This window comes from Zosterops lateralis, assembly GCF_965231275.1.
Source record: "Zosterops lateralis genome assembly, chromosome: 3".
In the NCBI taxonomy this organism is placed as follows: domain Eukaryota; kingdom Metazoa; phylum Chordata; class Aves; order Passeriformes; family Zosteropidae; genus Zosterops; species Zosterops lateralis.
This window is the reverse complement of record NC_139764.1, coordinates 65,019,839-65,039,445: the sequence shown is the minus strand read 5'-3', so window position 1 is coordinate 65,039,445 and position 19,607 is coordinate 65,019,839. Positions and strand designations below refer to the sequence as shown.

The 19,607-nt window shown below is 39.1% G+C and overlaps 1 protein-coding gene across 1 annotated transcript; it reads right to left on the bottom strand.

The window, feature by feature from the left end:
- Window positions 1-396: 396 nt before the first annotated feature.
- On the bottom strand, window positions 397-16,616 carry GPRC6A (G protein-coupled receptor class C group 6 member A). The gene is made up of 6 exons (XM_083858024.1): window positions 16,151-16,616; window positions 14,205-14,508; window positions 11,541-12,368; window positions 8,984-9,196; window positions 7,437-7,560; window positions 397-6,100 (listed from the first exon to the last, which is right to left on the bottom strand). The coding sequence occupies exons 1-6, from the start codon at window positions 16,342-16,344 to the stop codon at window positions 4,980-4,982; spliced, it is 2,784 nt and encodes a 927-aa protein (XP_083714150.1). The 5' UTR covers window positions 16,345-16,616; the 3' UTR covers window positions 397-4,979.
- Window positions 16,617-19,607: the final 2,991 nt, after the last annotated feature.

Below are 19,607 nucleotides of genomic sequence, written 5' to 3'. Positions count from 1 at the left end.
AGCAGATCCCGAAGGAGAGGCGAGGCGGGGCAGGGTGGGATGGGGTGGGGTGGGGCGGCTGCCGACACCCGTCAGGGATCGGTCGGTCCTCTGGAGAGGGCATCATGCACTCAAGGATTGCAGCTATGGTGTGAGAAGGTCAGCGTCCGAGACAAAACTCGGCTAAAGAAACAGACGTGACAGTTCAGCTTCATGTTAGGACGTGTCCCTGCTGGAGCGAGTCCTGAGGAGGGCCAAAAAGACGACCAGAGGCCAGGAACACTTTTCCCGTGAAGACAGGCCGGGAGCTGGGGTTGTTCAGCCTGGAGAAGATTCCAGGGAGACTTTATGTGTTGGTGCTTCAGGCACGAATAGGGCGGGACTACTGCTGGGCATTCATCGAGCTTTTATTGCGGCATCAGTCTCATGTAACACGGTTTTACACAACTGAAGGATGGCAGCAGGTCACGTCTGCCAGTAGCAGCCAAAGATTTCTTTGTCACAGGGCGTTTTAAAAGTTTTCCAGCCAATAGCACATTGCTAAAGCTTGCAGACAATTGCTAAAGCTTCTAGCCAATCACTGAAAGCACACGTACACCTGGTTTCAAACAATGCTTGCTTGTATGCTTTCTATTAACAATAGACAATACTCCATTATTAAGCTTAAAACTTTCTACTATCTTGCTAAGCATATTTTTCTGTGGCCTTAAGATCTATCCTAGCCAAACCTAAGGTTCAGACTATTGTTTTATGTCCTTGGTTGCTGTACTATTGTATCCTCTCCTACTTTCACACTTTGCAGTTACAGCTAATTCTAAGTTCTTCAGTTCTTTCTGTTCCTGGGGCCTGCATCCACAGCTTTCTGAAAACCTCCTTACCTTTAATATTTCCCATAACCTTACAGCACCTTCCATGCCTAAAAGGGGCTCACAAGAAAGATGGAGAAGGGCTTTTTACAAGGCCATATAGTGATTCCTATACCCCAAATTTACAAGGAGTAATGGCTTTAAACTGTATCAGAATAGGTTTAGATTAGGAAGAGATTCTTTCCTGTGAGGTTGGTGAGACACTGGCACAGTTGTTCAGAGAAGTTGTGGATGCCCCATTCCTGGAGGGTTGGATGGGACTTTGAGCAACCTGCTCTAGTGGAAGGTGCTTCTGCCCATGGCAACTAGATGACCTTTAGGGTCCCTTACAACCCAAACCATTTTATGATTCTATGAAGAACATAAATTCTGTGACACAAACCTGCCCATGTCTGCGTTTCTGTCATTTTACTGCTTTCAGAATGCTCAAATATGCTAATTCTCATCACATGCTTTTCCATCCACTTCAACTGAAAACCTTTTTGTTTGTTTGTTTGTTTGTTTGTTTTTCCTTTCGTGTCCTGGACAGAGTTTTAATTTAAAAAAAAAAATCAAACAAAAAACAAATCCTGAAAAAAATATTCAGAGAAGTCAGCACAGAATAGACATTTACTAAGTAACAGCCTGTGTCAGGACTATTCATGACAGTGTAAGACTATCTCAACAGAACCGTGTCTGATGCACCAAGCAGTGGAAGATTTTACATGCATTAGCCAAATGCAGATTGGCTGTAGATGAACAGAGGAAGTCCCACTCCCCAGGGATGGATCTGTCTGGCAACAGCTGAAGTCCTGTGCTCAGTGTGACAGCACAAAAGAGGAGTTTTGAACTATTTGTAGCCAAAACCTCTAGCTATCTTTTCTTTAGGAGCAGAGCATATCACAAAAAGGAAGAGATGGACCTCTTTGCATGCACACACACTCCTTGAGCATCTGTGCTCTCTTTCAGAATGTTGTCACAGAGATGAAGGCACATCAACAGAAATGACCTAGAGGATGATACTTTACCTTTGCTCAAAGAGAGCGCCGTAGTGTCAAGCAGTGCTCCTTATCCCTGAAGACACAGCAGGGAAGGATAGGAAGAATCAGCACATCTGGGCTGGGCTCAGTGTCATTCACTATGAGCAGCATACCAGACACTGCTGTTAGTTGCCCCTCCTGATGGTCACCCACACATCTGGAGTCACTGCAGTTCCAATGGCCATCAGCAGAGCTGCTGGGAGGAAGCCTGGAACTCACATAGTTTCCAGCACTTACCAAATAACACCTCTAAAGGTTGTGAGCAGCTGGAAGACATCTACACAGCTAGAGCTACTGAAATCTTGAGGGAATTATACTCTGGAGAAGATGACGTCAAATATTTGGTGGCCTTTGTGGCCCTCATTCTCCCTGAAGATATTCTACATTGTATGATAGTGGCTTCAGAATGCATCATCCAGCATTATTAACAATGGATGACATAAGCCCAAAAAAGGTTAAATAATGTTTACATCCAGAGCAGCCTCCTGCTGGCCTTAACAGACAGCATTTTCCCATTTGATTTCTCTGTGAACAACACTGTAGTTGGAGACATTTGTTCTCCCTATTGCTCTCAAAGAGGGAGAACGTGCCTGTGGGATGTTAGTTTTTTGAGAAGTGGTTTCAGGATCTTTCCAAAGGAAGCGTGCAGAGTGTGCTCTGGGCCAGGAAAAAGAGCTGGTCCTTTTGGCCTTACGTGGCCTGACCTATGGCCATGGCTCCGGGAGCAGAGGGATAAGACTTTGCTATGACTCTGGAAAGTGATTCCTGTTCTGTGCTCTGGGGATGAAAATCTGTCTCAGGCTTATTTAATGTCCTGATGACTGGCAAGAGGAATAGATTGCTGGAATACTTACTGCCCTGGGCAGGAGAATGTGCACAAATGCTCCTTTAGCATAAAAAACTCCTATTTTAAGCTTTTACATATCCTCTGTGCAGGGTAGTACAATCCCTTTATGTTCTACCTACATTTGATCACTTGCTTCTTGCAGACAAGGCATTTAAAACCATGTAACACATCTTGGTATAATGTCTCTTTTTTGCTGCCAAGTCAAGTTCCCAAACCTGTTATATCCTCTCTGCTCCACTGTGGACTGTGCTTTGCACAGAAGACCTGAATAGCTAGGGAATTAGATGGAGGATGGGGCTCCTTTGAAATCCTGCCACATGTGTTGTCTTTCCTCAGAGATACCTCAGTAGAGACCTCCACACTGCTGTCATCAGGCCCTGTTCATCAAGGAATTCTCCTCATTGACCTGCAGGATGATTCCCCTACCACAGACAGCTTTCCATCCAGAGGATGTTTCTAAGCAGGCTGAGGTCCACAGTGGAAACACCTTACATGTATTGCTGCTGTTCAAGGCCAAATAGAAGCTCTTGGGTAAGGAAATTAAGTAAGCAAACTCAATTTTAAATATCAATATGGCTTTAATAATTCCCTTTCACATAGCTTCGAGGCATGCTACACTCAACACTTTCGAAAATAATAAATACAGGTACAACATTCCAGCCAAATGAACTCTTCTCACAAGCTGATTGCTGACAGTGCAATGTAAGCTTTGCTTTTCTCTTTTAGGGGAAGATTTCTTGCTGAATTGTCAGTCAAATGGCAGGCATTTTCGCCTTATTATGCATAACCTCATATGCAGAAAAATATTTGCAACAACTGAAGTAGAAACAGCATTTAACATGTAAATATATACACATAACCATTCATTCCTACAACCAGCAACAGAGCATATGTATTTACAGAAATCTGTATGTGAATTGCACTCTTGCCTTTCAAATGACTTTAAAATACCTTCACAGATACACAATATCAAGGATTTTAGTATTATTTTAAAGTCACATGACACAGAACTTAAAACAGCAAAGTTTCTATGTTCTGGGCTTTATGAATATGGAGAAGTATTTTCCTTTTCCTGTATTGACAATGTGGCTCTGCTGTTTAAGCTCTGTCTGAAAAAGCTCTGTGGTACCATTAGCCTGACAGAAAAATTCTTCCTGCTCTGAATGTGCCCTTTGCCTCTCTAGAGAAGGCACAGCACAGCCTGTGCTCATGGAGCTACAGAGCAGAGACTCATTCAGTGCAGATCATGCCAAGTCATCCTTGTGCTCTTTCTGTGTATCATAATGATGCATTGTTATGTTTTTATTGAATATCACATTTTTTAAATATATCAACCCCCTTAAATTTTCCAGGATGCACTCACGCTGATACTGGTCATTACATTATTTATGCTAATGAGAGGAATCAATTAGTCGTTTTAAGTTTTGACATTACACATTGACTTTACACTCCCAAATAAAAGCACACCTGGAGCTCACTCTCCTCGTGCATCAGAGGATGTGCATGAGGTGAATCAGTGTGTTTATTCTGACTATGAAGAAAAAAAGGCAGATGAACCCATGTATAACTACAGAGCTCTAGAAGAATTCTCTGATTTCTTTATAGATCTGTCTCTAGTTCATTACCATGATGGTAAACACAAGGAAACTTAAATGTCACTACAGCACTCATCTGGAATAAGGTGTGCAATTTTGGATAGAAAAAAAAAAAAGATTCACTGATACCAGATGAAAAGAGTTACTTTTGGAAGTTCAGAAGAATGGAAAGCCTATCTTAAAAGTGGAGACTGAAGAGCTGGACTTGTTTATCTTGGCAAACAAAGGCAGGGACAAGGTTCTCTTTGATCTGTATAATGGGGCCAGATGAGAAGAAGAGCTCCTTAAACAACTGAGCATCAAAGAGGCAAAAGAAGTGGGGAAATTCATGCGGTCCCACTTACATGACTGTGAGAAATAATGATTTTGTGATGCTTCTGCCTCACTTGAGGAAGGGAGGTTGCAGAATAGGTTCCCACAGGTCTATGTGGGCTGGATGGGGAAAGAGGGGAGCTGCTGAAGGGGACTGCACATCAGGGAGTTTTCAGGAGCAAGGGATGGACTCTGTGAGTCAGGAAAGCCTTTCAGATCTGATGATGGGTAACTGCCTAAGTACAGGGAAAGGTGTTTCACATGGCCTGCCCTCCTTGGGAATACCAAAAGAAAAGAGATCTGAAAGAGAAATTGCTCCCTAAAATGGCTTTTGAACTTCTAGTACTCTAACACTGGCCAGTCATATGCTGGCAACTCTTTTCCTGACCATAGTCCTTGCAGCATTTATAGGAAGAACTTTGCCTTTTATTAGTGGCTGCCCAGGCACTTGGAAATGGCAGATTCCATTCACAGAGTCATTCTCAGTTTTACATGAGTCTGTGATAGTAGCTTGGAGGCTGGAAGATTTTGAATCTAAAGAAACCTGACTAACAGCAACACTGCCTGCACTCTTGGAGGAATACGTGTAAACCATTTTGAGAAAGGCAGATTTTGTGTTTGATTCTTGCTTGTAAATGATGATATAGCATTTTGGAAGAAAAGTACAGCAGAGGATTCCGTAATTGGATATTAAAACAACAATAATTTCCACTGCTGGCAAGTATTTGCCAAATGTGGTTGCGTAGACAGGGATAAATACGATCCACGCTATAAAGTAAATTAGCATGCCGAAAGTGATGAATTTAGCTTCATTGTAATTCTCTGGCAACTTCCTACCCTTAAAGGCAAATATGAAGCAAACAAATGCTAGGGCAGAGATGTAGCCCAACATAATCCCAAAAGCTACAATAGACCCCTCATTGCACTCCAGAATTATTGCTCTTGGCATTGAGAAATTTTGATTCACAAAAGGTGTCCTAAATATTAGCCAGGAGGTGCAAATGATAACTTGAATTCCAGTGCAGGTGACCACAGTGGGAATAGGTTTATACATGCATTTCAGGAAATTTTGAAGCTTGGGATCAAAGCTGAAAGCTAGTAAAATTTTTAGTGACTTTATTAAAATACATGAAATGCAGAGTGTAAAACTTATGCCAAAGAGTGCTTGCCTAGTTTTACATTTGAATTCTGTGGGTACATCTATGAAGAAGACAGTGCTCAAAAAAATTAAGAAGTGGCTGAAGAGGATAATATAGCAGACAGTCAGACCACCAGATGCCTTTACTACTGGTGTGTCCAAGTTTTTGGTAAATATTACACAAATGGACAAAACCAACACAATCCCAAAAGCAGAGAGGAAGAGGAGGAAGATAGCAAACCAGTCAGTCCAGGCAAGGAAATAGATGGTCTTTCTGTAGCATGTGGTGCTGTTGATTGGAGCCCAGTAGGTTTTGTTGTTACATCGGTGGCAGAAATCCATATCTGGAAGCAGAAAAAAAGGAAAATCTCTTAGAACCCCAAAGTTAATGAACGGCAAAGTGGATTGTAGGGACTTGAGATACAGGAGCCATGTGGGAAAGGATGCTAAAGGGAAAAGATGGGTCTGACTGCTCCTGACTCCGGCTGTCGCTGTCCAGGGGGAGGAGCTGCAGGGCTGCGGTGGCAGTGGCACAACGAGCTAAGGACAAATGCCTGGAGCTCCTGCCAGCTGGGAGCAAGCCTTGCCTGCAGCCAGAAGCAAGGAGGGAAAACGACCAGGGTTCAAAAACTGTCTTGCCAAACCAGTGAAATGTGGCCAGAGCTCTGGACCGACAAACTTAATTGAAACCTGAACAATGACTCTAGAGTAATTAATTCACTTGCAAAAATTTGAACTATTTTTCTTTAATTTGACTATTTTAACAAGAAAACACCCAATATTCTCTTTACAGATAGTTTTAAAAATACAACGGCAAGATGAAACATTGCTTTAGATTATGATTTGAAATGTACTTTTGCTTTGCAATTCTTATTTTCTGATATAGAGAAAATTCACAATTAAATGAATAAGAAGATGAAATTCGCTTTTCTTCTGCTCTCCAGATATTAAAAGTACATGCTACCTTAATTTTCTTAATTCCATCTCTCTTCCCCATATTTAGTTTTCCCCTGAAAAAGATTTTGCTTAAACCAATGGTAAATCAGATTTGATACTAGAAAATATTGCTGTACAGTTGTATCAAATGACACAGTACCCCATGCTAAGACACAAAATGTGCTGCTAAGCAAAATACATAACCCTTGAACTTCATAGATTCATAGGCTTGTAGTTGGTTTGGGTTGGAAGGGACTTTCAAAGACCATCTAGTTCCAATTCCTGTGCCAGGGGCAGGGACACCTTTCACTACACCAGGTTGCTCAGAGCTCCTTCCAGCCTGGCCTTGAACACTTCTAAGAATGGGGCAACCACAACAACTTCTCTGGAAAACCAATTCCAGTGCCTCACCAACCTCAAAGTCAGGAAATTGCTCCTTACTGGAATGAATGTACTGCAGAAAGACAGGGAGGAAAGGCTCTATTTAATCAGAGTAAATTTCACTGATAAATCAGCCAGAATTTCCATCCTGGCAAAGGGTAATGCTAGTCAGCTGAACAATCTAATTACTTTAAACTTGGCCTTTTAAGAAGTATTTGTACCAAGTTTTACGGGAAACTGATCATAAACAAATATTTAAATCCGATTCCAAAATTTAACCCAAGGTTCTCAAGGCACATTATATCCAAGCAAAACAATTGCATTAAAGTATGCAAACCTTTATTTGGATACAATTTTTTTTACCTGTTTGGTTGCTGTAATGGTTTTCTGGACAGTAAACACACTCATAGCAGCATGTGTGTGGACTTTCTGTAACTTTTTTCACCTGGCCTGGCCTGCAGTGCTGGGAGCAGGTTGACTGAACCTTCTGCAGTGTGCAGAGGGAAAAAAAAAGAGACCATCATCTCAGGTACAGCTAATTACAAGAGAACATTAATATAAACCTCCAGGATTTTTGCAATTTGTTTTGGAGCTTTTTTTGTATAATTCGTATTTTAAGGAAATCTGAAAATGGTGCTGAAAAAGAGACATTGTAGGATCTATATTTCTTGTATTTTCTCCACACAGTCAATGAGTAATAGAATGGGGGGTTCTTTATCTGATAATTTTATTTTTGGGCCCTAAATACTAACCCCTGGATTTGTGTGTACCTTTAAAATCTAGATCGAAGTCTTTTATTCAGCTTTGAGCCTGTATTTAGACTACAGAACTACAGAGGATCATCTTCAAAGAATTCACAGAAGCATCTGATGAGGAATTTGAGTGAACTGCTTCACAAATGAGATCCTGATACCCAGCTCTGCTGCTCAGAGCCCAGGAGGGATGCCTTGGCTTGAAGGAGCCACTTTGGAGGGTGCTCTGTACTGCAGCTCTGACACTCTTGACCCTTGCCAGCTAATCCCTGGATCATGAAGTTCCACTCCTGGGTGTGTGATCAGGACCTTCTCTTGAGGTCCTCGCTTCAGGTCCTCCTTCCAAAGCCAATTTTTTGTCAGATGATCTGTCCTGAAGCACACTGCAATCTCCTCTCTTCCAAGATGGTGTTTACAAGGAGGTGGAGACATTTCCTTGCACCACAAAGGAGAACAAGGTTTGAGGTTTCCTTCTGTCCTCAGCTAAGGTCACATGTGGAGACTAGAATTCAGCCCACTTAGTAAGCAGCCTCTCCCTGTCCCATTAATGGGGAATGCCTTGCAGCTCAGACCTCCACCCATGCACAGAGGACAGATTGTCCAGCTGGAACTGGCCAGAACTACCCACTAGTCCTGTCTACACCAGTGCTGGGGCTCCAGGTGGCACCACCTACTCATGTCCCTGACCCCAGCTCTAACAGAGGCAAATAAAAAACAACTTATTTTTAAAACAATAAAGTCAACACACCTGAATATTCATGTTAAAAAAAAAAAAAAAAAAAAAAAAAAAAAAAAAAAAAAAAAAAAAAGGGAGGTGGTACATAAGTGACAGCTTTTTTATACACTATCACTTTTTATTTTAAAATCCCTTTGTAAGATTCTGGAATAGCATCCTTAGGAATCCTTAGGACAGACAGAAACTTCTAGGGGCATTCTGGAGAAGTAAATAAATTTTGTATCGCTGAGCCTGCTCACATGCATCTCAGGTTCCATGAAAGAGGTTGAATAAACTCAGAAAGGATTCTTTGCTCTAACAGGAGAACATTAAACCACACAAGAGATTTCTAGCTGACACATGCTTCAGTTGCAAGTGCTGCAGGGAGAAAAAAAATCATCTGAAACAAATTTCACACATTACGTCAACAAATGAAAAGTTACCTTTAAAGCCAGAAAATCTTTTTTTTTCTCTTCATTCTCAAAGATAAAGCCACCTTTCTCTGCGTCATACTCTGCCATAGTGGTGATTTCCATGTGGCCATCAATTTCTTTCCAGAGAAGGACATCATAACTGGTGCTCATATCTCCATTGGAGTCAAAGTTGACTTCCTTATCAGCATCAATGACTGTAACATGTTTAAGTTCTTCAAGGAGCTGCACATAAGCGTAAGGAATGAAAACATTCACCAGTATCATGTTTGATACACATGATATGCACACTCAGTGTGATAAACTGAGTTGTTTAACATACATATGATAATACCAAGTTAAAAAGAAATGCTTTTAGAACTAAAAGAAGCATTAAAATTAAAATTAATTGTGTTTACAGAATTACATTATACAGATAACTTAATTTGCCTTAAAAATCTATTATTAAAAAGAATCATAATTTCATAAAATTATGATCATAGTTTGTTTTCCAGCCTTGAAAATTTTGGTGTGATGTCCAGAGAGAAAATATTTTTGCATGCAAAACCTAAGAATCCTTTTGGCACTCTCCTTCTTGCAAAGAACAGTAGTGGGCAGTGCTCTGTTGTTACTTTAGTGCCAGCAGAGTCAATCTGGGCAACATTTGCTTCCAGAGTAAATTCCTCTAGCATGTCTGGAAGTATCTAGCACTGTTCCCAGCTGTGACTCTGACTGAAATTGTGTATGGCAAGGTGAGACTCAGAACTGTTAATAATCAATGAACAATATATGCCAATTTGCTCACATGGGCAGATCAATGGCACAATGGCAATAAACACCAAGGCCGTATTTGAGAGGTCACAGGAAATTCCAGACCAAGGATGCTTTGTTAGGGCAACTGTCCAGCTTCATATTGCAATCCATTCTGCTCAACAGGAAAAGATTTCTGCCTCCCTCGTCACAGACAGATCAAACAAGGTCAGTGTGAATCTAGAAAAGGACAGGTTAAGGCACATTATATATCCCCACTCTCATTTCATGGGGAGATCAGAGAAGTATTCCCATTAGCTGTCATAGTTCTTAATTGAAACAAAAGCTTTATTATTTTGCAGGCTCTGTGATTTTTGGCAACAGTAATTAACTGACAAGAAAAAAATTCAATGTTTGGTGAAAGGTTGAGTTCAACTGCATTTGAAAAGCATTCTCTTACATGAGTCCATTTGTGATACTGGTAGCATTTAACAAATGTGCTAACAGGTATACCACCTTAATAGGCTTTGTCAAATATATGTAATACATCTGGTGTATATAATACGCCATTTTTTCATGTTTAATGTAATTTTTTCAGCGCTTACATAATTTGTGAAAGACTAGTGTGTTTCTAACCAATTTAAATGGCACATTTTATTTGGATGATGCATAGTTGTGTGGAACTGAATAGGATTTTTTTTTAATTGTATATACTCAGACTAGTCATGTAATTCTTCTCTACTTTTTCAATTTGTCTAACAGTATGAGAACACCAGAGCTTTTTGAATACATCTTGAGCTTCAGACAGAAGGAGCTAATATTTACAGAAGGAGCTAATATTTAGCAACATTTTGGTGCAACTCATTATTATTTTTGCAAAGTCTATAACAACAATCACTCTATTGTTTCCCTGTATATGAAGATGTATGATATGGATCATTTGTATCCAAATATTTTTCTCTACATATATATCTCCCTTCTTAGAGGGTTGAATTTTCATGTAGATATAACACATTATGAAAACATTATGGGGGAAATAATTATCTCTTTCAATTCTCTTCATGAGTGCTTAACAACTTTAAAGGAGTTTTAATTTAGTTCAGTTATGATATAAATGTAGCTCCATAAAACTGCATTCTACAAAGTAGTCCTGAATTTGTCCCATTAGAGTTTACTAATTCATGTAAGAGTGTGATTGTTACTGAGTTATTGGTTGGTTTTATTTTCAAATCCCATATCTTGGTTTGACCTGCCCTGACCTAGGATAAGAGGTCAGAGCAAATCAGAATAGCAAATCAGAGTGCTTCAGAAGTTGTTTGACTTTTAAATGAACATTTGTTTAATCCTCTGAGTAAAAGTGTGTAAAAGTGAATAGTCCTGAGCAGGTTCTTGGGTAAAAGGTCAGGTCAGGTTTACTTGTGTGATTTTTCCCCTTTTCCCACCGAGTAGTGTGATAACAAGTACCTCACCCATCTTAAAGATTATGTCTTTATATGTAAGTCAAGATCAGACAGAGGTATAATGTGTTGCATTTTCAAGTAGAGACTCATTGTAGAGGAAAATACTTGAATTAAGACAAAACAGATACAATGGTGAGAGAAAGAGAGAGAGGAAAATTGAAGCTCTTTGGCGATTGCTCCTATCCTGCAGTATCCCCATCTCTTAAGAGCACTCAGTGTATCACAGTGGTTTGTAGCAATGGGAACAACCACTAGTAGTCAAATGGCTGATAAAACGTCATTTAGTAAAAGGATCAAGTGTTTATCTCCAGGAATACGGGAGCAAAAATGTGCTGAAAGTTAGGCAGAGAGAATGACACTTGAAAGAATTAGCATCATACCTCCCATGGAGTAAAGGCAGATGGATCCTTGCAGTTTCTGTCTTTGCATTGCCTTTTAATGGCGTGAGCTATAGCATAGACTGCAAGCATAGTTCTGTGGATAAATCCTGGTTCGACGTTAGCATTCAAAAAATCATCTCTCCAGAACTGAGGTTTACTCCCATCATTTTCCAATAGATCATCCTGGGACTGGTTTGCAATGCATGTTTGAAAATCATGATATTCCAGGTGTGCACAGACTGACAAAAGCATAATATATTCACGTAAAAACTTGTTGTTTTCAGTGGGCTTTTCATGAAGGTTTCTCAAAAACTCTTGGAAAGAGGAGATGTCTCCACTTTTAAATCCAAATCCCACAACTGTTCCCAGCTGTCTGATATTGGGAATTGTACTGATTTTGACTGCAGCTGACCAGTTATCACTTGCAATCCAGATTTTATTAACATTCCTCTCAATTGCTTTCTTGAATAGTTTGAGCACATGGAATTGTCTCATAAAGACAACAATAACATTTACTCCTGTTTCCTTGACAATCTTCTCAATTGCTTGATCAACTTTGGTATGAAAGGTGCTGTCAGAGAGATAGGCTGGCAGCATCTCTTTAAAAGCTATGCAAACATTGTTCACCATAGCCTGAACCCCAAAACTCTCCAGAGCGAACCGCCCATTGTCATCATCAGTGGCTATCACTCCAATCCAGTTCCACCCAGATTCATAGATCAAGTGAGTCATTGCTCTTGTCTGGTGAAAGTCACTGGGGATAGTCCTGAAGAAAGAAGGAAACCTGATTTTGTCACTGAGGATTTCAGCTGATGATGCAGGACTGACCTAGGAAGAGCGAACAATTCAGTTATGGGTGTGGTCTCTTCCAAAGGATGCCAAGAGATCCAAACCTGCCGTGATTGCTCTTTCTTCCCACCTGACCTGGGCTCCCAGCTCCTGAGAGTGAGCATCAACAAATTACATCCAAAGGGGGCAGGTTCTTTCTCCTTGCTCTTAGGGTGCAGACTTGTGCCCAGTACCAGTTACACTTTTTGTTTTCACTCTCTTCCACAGAATTTAGTAAAGGCTGAGAAAAAAATCTTTCAAAATGGATATGACAGTCATGATGGTATCAAGATTTTGACTTACTCTGTTCAGATACTGTTAACATGCTCTTCAAAACAATATTTAAAATTTGGCTATTTTTTTAGATTCTATTCAAACTGCTAGTACTATTCTATTTTGTATTTTCCTATCACTGAGTGCATTAGAATGGTTCACACAGATATGTATTTGTTTTTCTTGCCAATCTTTAATTATTATATTTTAAAAGAATCACTAGATCTGTTGGAAGAACCTCACAGACAAACAAACAGTAACCAATAATACAAAATGCTATCATTCTTTCATATAAAAGATTTATTATCTTTTTCTTGTGATTGTAGCTAGAAAAACATTAAAAGAACCTGGCTATTTAAATCTTTTCAGGTTTCATCCTTTTTTCTTTTTTTCTTGTTTGGAACTTTTCCCCCCTATATTGCTTGACAGTTCTTAAAAAATAAGTTTAAGCTTTCTAAAATGAGAGTCACCTGTCTGGAGGGGATACAAATATAGATAAAATCTTATTGTGCCAGAACACTGCAGATGCTATTGATAAGAAAAATCTGGGTCCCATTTTCCATCTATGCCCTACTGCACATTTTTTTAGTCACTTGCCTTTTGATTATGTTCAAGTGTGGCATTTTAGTTTTCATCCTTACTACAGTTCCTGTGGTGGCGTTGGAGGTCAGAATTACTTCCTACCATTGCAGAGGAGAAGATTCAGTTAGAAGTTATCTTTAGTTCAGATTTTATGTTTTTTCCACTCATTTGGTTAATTTATATCTATTGCCAAAACCAAAGTGCAAGACTGGATGGTGTGGAAGTGGATTTTCCTTGTTAGTCCTGGCCTTGGCCCCAATTCTTTTACAAAGGTGACAGTAGGAAGGTAAGCAGGGACCTAAACAGAAATGTGGGACTATACTAGTCCTAGAGAGGTCAGAAATAGAAAATGGTATTTTGGGAAGGACTAGAGTGGTTCTAAACTGTTGTATTCTTTCACTTCTACAACTATTTGAAGAGTATCAGGAGTAAACCTTTGTTTTAGCGCAATCTTCCTCACTTCCCTGTCCATAGTTTTAACTGACTCCAACATTTAATTTCTCTTGGACTGGAGAGAATTCCTGAATTTCTGGCCAGATTTGATCTGGTCTGTCTTTTTTTTTTCTTTCTCTTTTTTTTTTTTTAGCTTGAATTGAGTATTGTCATATTCACCACCAGGCAAACTGGACATGGCAACTGTGAATTTGCTGCCTGAACAAAATCCTTCAGTGTCATCCAAGGTACAATGGAGTAACCAGGACTGACTAAAGGCACTGCCAGGCTGACAAGAGCCCAGCATGACCCTGAAAAAACCACTTGGATAAATGTGCCTTTGATATATAAAATATCCCTTCCTGCCTTAGTCTGGGCAAGTGAATCAAGGCCTCCCCTTACTTAGAGCGAAAGCCCACCCATCCTGATGTCCTTAGGATAAACCTGTAGTTAAATGTGTGGCTTTTGCAATTCCTGTGATCAGAAACTTATTCTTAGCATGGTAAATCTGAACCACTGTCCAAAATAAAATAATTGCCTCAAACCTACCTGTGGGATTAATTGCAAAGCCAACAGCCTTGACACTGCCATCGACACCTCTGAGTAGCTGGCTCCAGTGACTGCCTTGACTCTCGGGATGTAGTCTGAGTAGTTACACTTGAACTCCACAGCATTCTCAGAAGAATTGAATTTAGACAGAAATCTCAGAGCAGATGCCATGGCTTTTGTAACTTCTGCACATGTGTCGTAGATTTCATAGCCTAGAGTAACTCCAGATAACAGTGTTGAGTTGTTGATGGTTTCAATAGCGTGTATCATTGCAAGTGTCTGAAGAAAAACCTGAATTTCAAAGCTGTCAGAGAAACATAGGCAGCATGCTTTAGAAAAATTTTGTTGGAATCAAGGGTGAAGCAAAGTCTGTTTTGAGCATATCCATGAGAATAGCTGAGAAGAACTGATGGGTAGTAAGTTTTGTGTGATTTGCTTGGGTTTAGTGTACAAAAGATTAAAAAACACACATACTTTTCTCATTTAATGTTTCAGTAAGTAAAATAAACACAAAACTTAAAATATACCTTAATAAAAATATACCTGAATAAAAATATACCTCAATAAAAATATACCTGAATAAAAGCTTTTTTCTGGAAAAGGAAAAGGTAATAAAAGTTTATTTTCATGATACATGAAAATTTGAAATTATGAAAATTTTCAAGTGATATTTTCAGGAAGCATCTGTCAGAGTCAGTGAAAATATTCCAGTTTACTATACCTGCCCAGTAAGTTTTTAAAAAATGTATTTATTTTCACCAAAAGCATGAAGCAAAGAAAAGGAAGTATTAAATATTTCAGAATAGAAGAAAATATTTCAGAGGTCAAGGTCTCTAGTGGTTGCATTGGTGTACTAAAATACTTCCAGACCTGATGAAGTTAGCCTAGATATTTCCCCTCATCTCCAGCGGATGTTACAACAGGTGATTAATCAGAATTGAGCTAGTGCAAAATGTCTACAATACAACCAATTCTCTCAGGCATGCTTCTCTGAAGATTACAAATCTTGTGATCTAAATTAAATTTCAGATGCAGTTGAGATAATTTATGTCTCCATAGAAAAATAATGGAAGACAGACAAAATTATCAACCTAATCAACATTTTGACATAAATCCAGATGGATAACTGCATGCCTAGCTGATTATTAGATTCAGATCTGGGATTAAGTTGTAAAAGTCAAATAAAATTTCTGGATTTGCACCTGTATTTCAATTTTTAAAAATGCACGTTTGGAATTCCTGATCTTAGGAAAGGTTTATTATGTACTTAAAATAAAATTCTTCACCAGGTCTCCTTTTTATGCATTCCAGGAAAATGGATGTTTCAAGCACAGTAGGATCTGGACCCAACAGAATAATTATTCTGATGCACAGAATACATGCATGACAAGGTGTTTATATGTAGGCTATCCTATAATATAGAGCCATAATTATATGTAATAATTATGGTAACTAAAAAAAAAACCTATAGTGTCACCATCAAGGTGCTGTCATAGATTATAACTGAGCTGCCCAAGAGATGGGAGGCAGACTTTACTATGGGGTTGGGTAAAATGAAATAGTCTGCCTGTGTTCAAATCATGTAGGTTCAGCTTCATAACAAATAATGAATAGATGCCCAGCTGAGTCCTTCAGACCTAAAGCAAATTAGCATTTCCATGGAAATTAGATAAAATGAACATCCAAGGTTATTTGATTATCTGCAAAGATTGAAATAGGATCAAATGCTCATTCCCTTCCTCAGTAAGCTGCAGTATTTTTTATTGTAACTTGGCCATATTCTGTCATCCTGTATTAATTTATTTGAAATTTATGTGATGCCCAAGGAATTTTTAGAGACTAGGCAAAGCAAGAGAAGCAGAATTTGTTGACCTTAACATGAGAGCTACAGGTCCAGTGTCAGTGGTCTCTTCTTTGCTATATGTATAATTTTCAGTATTACTCACCCAGCACAATTCTGAATTACTGGCTTGATGGGCTCTTCATCTGGGTGCAGCATTTCGCTGTGAACTGCAAACAAGCCTCCAATAATGATGTCCCCTGGAGAACTGGCTCCCACGAAGTCATCAGCATCCTGGCAGGAGAAAGCCATGTCCATGCCGACCACAAAGCAGGGGACCAAAAAGATAACCAATGCCATGTGTCTGTTTTGTTCACTCACTCCCAGCTTTGAGTCAGTCAAGCTGCAGCGCCAAGAAGGGCTCCTGTGTCATCTGTGAAGAGCAGCAAAGGACAAAGGCTGCACCAACAAAAGTTGGTCACACCTCATTAAGGTGCTTGTATTTGCCTCACTGGACAAGGCTGTTTTATTGAAGGCACTAAAGCAGTGCTGTCACATAAAATGTAAAGGTGCAGGGGTGTGAGGCTGGAGAGAGAGGGAGAAATATAAATGAGTTTAAAAGGAAATGCTGGATATTAAATCTCTTATGTTGTGTTCAAAGTTTCTGATACCTTATCTGAAACACGTGGCCAATATTTTGGTATAAATTTGGGCTTGTTTTGAATTCCTTCCAACTGAGTGCAGCATGCAAAGTAATTATGTAATATGGTAATAGTGATACTGTTGTGACAATGTTTTAAGAGTCTGGTCCAAAAAATATAAAATATAAAAGACCCCCCTGTAACAGTGTGCTTTATATCAGATTCTGGTTCAAAAATCCCAATCCCAAACTACCAAAAGACTGCTTTTCTCTCAAACCCTTATATGTTTTTCAATCCTTGTATAAAAATTATTTGGATAAGTTAATATTCATGGTTCTGAGACACATATTCTAGGCACTTCAGTGGGCTTTGGATCACATTCTGTATTTACAAACCAGTCTGCTGGTGGTTAATGTGATAAACACAGAACAGTGGGAAACAGTAACATTAGTCCTAATTTTTGCTTTCTTCTCTGTTTGACTGAGGACACCAGTGCATGAACAGCAGCCCCTGTGCTGTGGGAGGAATGGGAAGAGGCTGTTCTCACCACCACTGCTCCCCTCAGATTCACAGGAATCAGATGCGGTGCCAGAAGGCAACTCGGGGAAAAGAGAAGCAGAAGCTGGACTATCAGCTTTCATAAACCCCAACCTTAAACATCAAAGTGAACCTTCTTAGGACAGAAACACAACTTAGGCTAATAAACAATGCCAATTTGTGTGAGGGACACAGATCTGACAACAATCCCTCTCTGTTTCTGACATCGGTTTATTTCCTGTTCTCTTAATGACTTATTCAGATTTTGCTTCTTTTGGCAGTATGCCAAAACACTCCCAAAAGAATGGGTTCAGTCATAGTATTTATTGTCTGTGATTGTAAAAAATCTAGGTTTACATAGAAAATTTCAAACAAGGTTTATTTACTGGAAAAGAAAATTAGAAATTGAATGTCTGTTATGCATTCTTTCTGATAAGCATAATACATACTGTATAAATTATTCAAATTACTATATCTTGCTTGTATTCTCAATAGTCTCTTTGTAGTAAAATATCTATTTACAACCAAGAAATTTCTTGTAAATGCAAATGCAACATACAAAATACTTGCAAGGGCAAATGTTAATCCCTAGTTAACATTTGGGCTCTTTATTTTAATATAACAGTTTGTGTTTCTTTCATCTGCCTTCTTTCTTTCCATATGGCATTCTCACTGCTGGGTCAGCGCAGAGAGCTTTTTCTTGAATGTATCTGACCACATATATTTATGGGCAGATGTTGATACCAGTTTATTCTGCTTCTGCACTGACTCACAAAATTTTCATCTATTTCAAAGGTTGTCCTCTTGACTTATAACAGCATTAAATATAGTCAGATGCTCTCCCTGAGTTATGAGATATTCACTTGCAAATATTCATGTACTTGTTCCTTGCCAGCCATGTAATGCACCTAAAGACACACACTCTAGTGTTTCCTTTACCTTGCATATAATTCTGTATATAAAACTTGTGTGTACTCGGATGTAACTAAAGCATAAGACTAGAGTTAGCCATTTCCTTAAGCAAGTCACAAGAAATATTAGTATAAAATGTATCTTTCAAAGGCTTAATACTAAGTATTGTAATAAGGACTCAATGGAAATACAGTACTGATAGTTTTAAGCTTCCTATTTGTTATGGTTTATGATTAGAAGCAGAAAAGAAACTTTACTCTGGTCAGTGACTAAAAACCTAATAATTTCCATAGAAGAGGATTTTACCTACAAATACAAAATCCTAACTTGATCACTTTGGAAAGTGGAAGTTGACAAAATAAACATCACATATAATTGGTGCATAATTTCATGTTATTTATAAAAAGGCCATAAAAAGAAGTGAGCTTTCAAGTCAATTACATGGATTTTATGTCACCATGTTATTTTCAAAAGAAAGAGGGTTTATTGTTTTCATTTGTTTTCCAGACCTATATGTCAGCAATACTACTAATGAGAAGTATGTAATAGTCTTACTGAAATACTTCAGCCTAATCTAGTATTACAGAATTGACTTGAACCATTTGCAAATATCCTTTTTCTTCAGCACTTAGATGCAGTAAAAATAATTGTATAGTACAAAGAGTTCCTTGTTTCAAATGTATGACATATCATGGACACAACACTAGACTTTCACAGTCGTCAGCATAGGAATATTTCCTGGCAGATAAATTCAAGAGTAAGAGTCAGGGTAATTTCATGAAGTACCATCATCTCTTGAAAGCTGCCTCTAATGGACAGTGCAAAGCTGGTAAACAGGACCTAACAATCCCAAAGCTATTGTGAGAGCCGTAGGTGAATTCTGAGAGGCTTTAGAGGATCTTGTGGGAGACAAAGAGGTCCTGTTAGTACCTCTGTGTGCCCCAAAGTTACCTGTTGCCATGACAAAATTGTTACTTCTTCCACTCAGACTTTGAGAAGGACCAGAATTGGTGGGGTTTGGAGGATGGATGGTCCTGCCAAGCCCTCAGCACTAATCCTTCAGGTGACCTCTTAGCTTTTGACAAAGTGTTGAAAGGACCCACAATTAAAAATGTACAAGAGAAGCTGGGTATGACTTGAGTGTGAGACCAACAGAGTGTACCCTCACAGCAGTGGGCACCAGGAAATGGCCACCTGCTCCTCCTGCCTTTGCAGCCTCTACTCTTGGACAGGTCTTTCTGCTTTTGTGCAGAAGGAAGTTTTGCAACTCTCAGTTGCTTTGTCCAGCAAAGAGAGACTACACTGTACATGAATAAAACAAACAACATTTTGGCTGAACTTCTCTGTCCTAGTTGTTGTTTCTCACGGAGATGATAACGGCTTAGATTGCAACTGGAGTATCTTTTCTCTGAAGCCTGTCCAGTCTGGTACTGTTAAAGGAGAAAGACATTTTTCATTACTTTCTATTTTAAACTGGTTTTAATTGTGCTGTTTCCAAACATACAACAGATAGCAAAATCCTCTGCCAGAAAT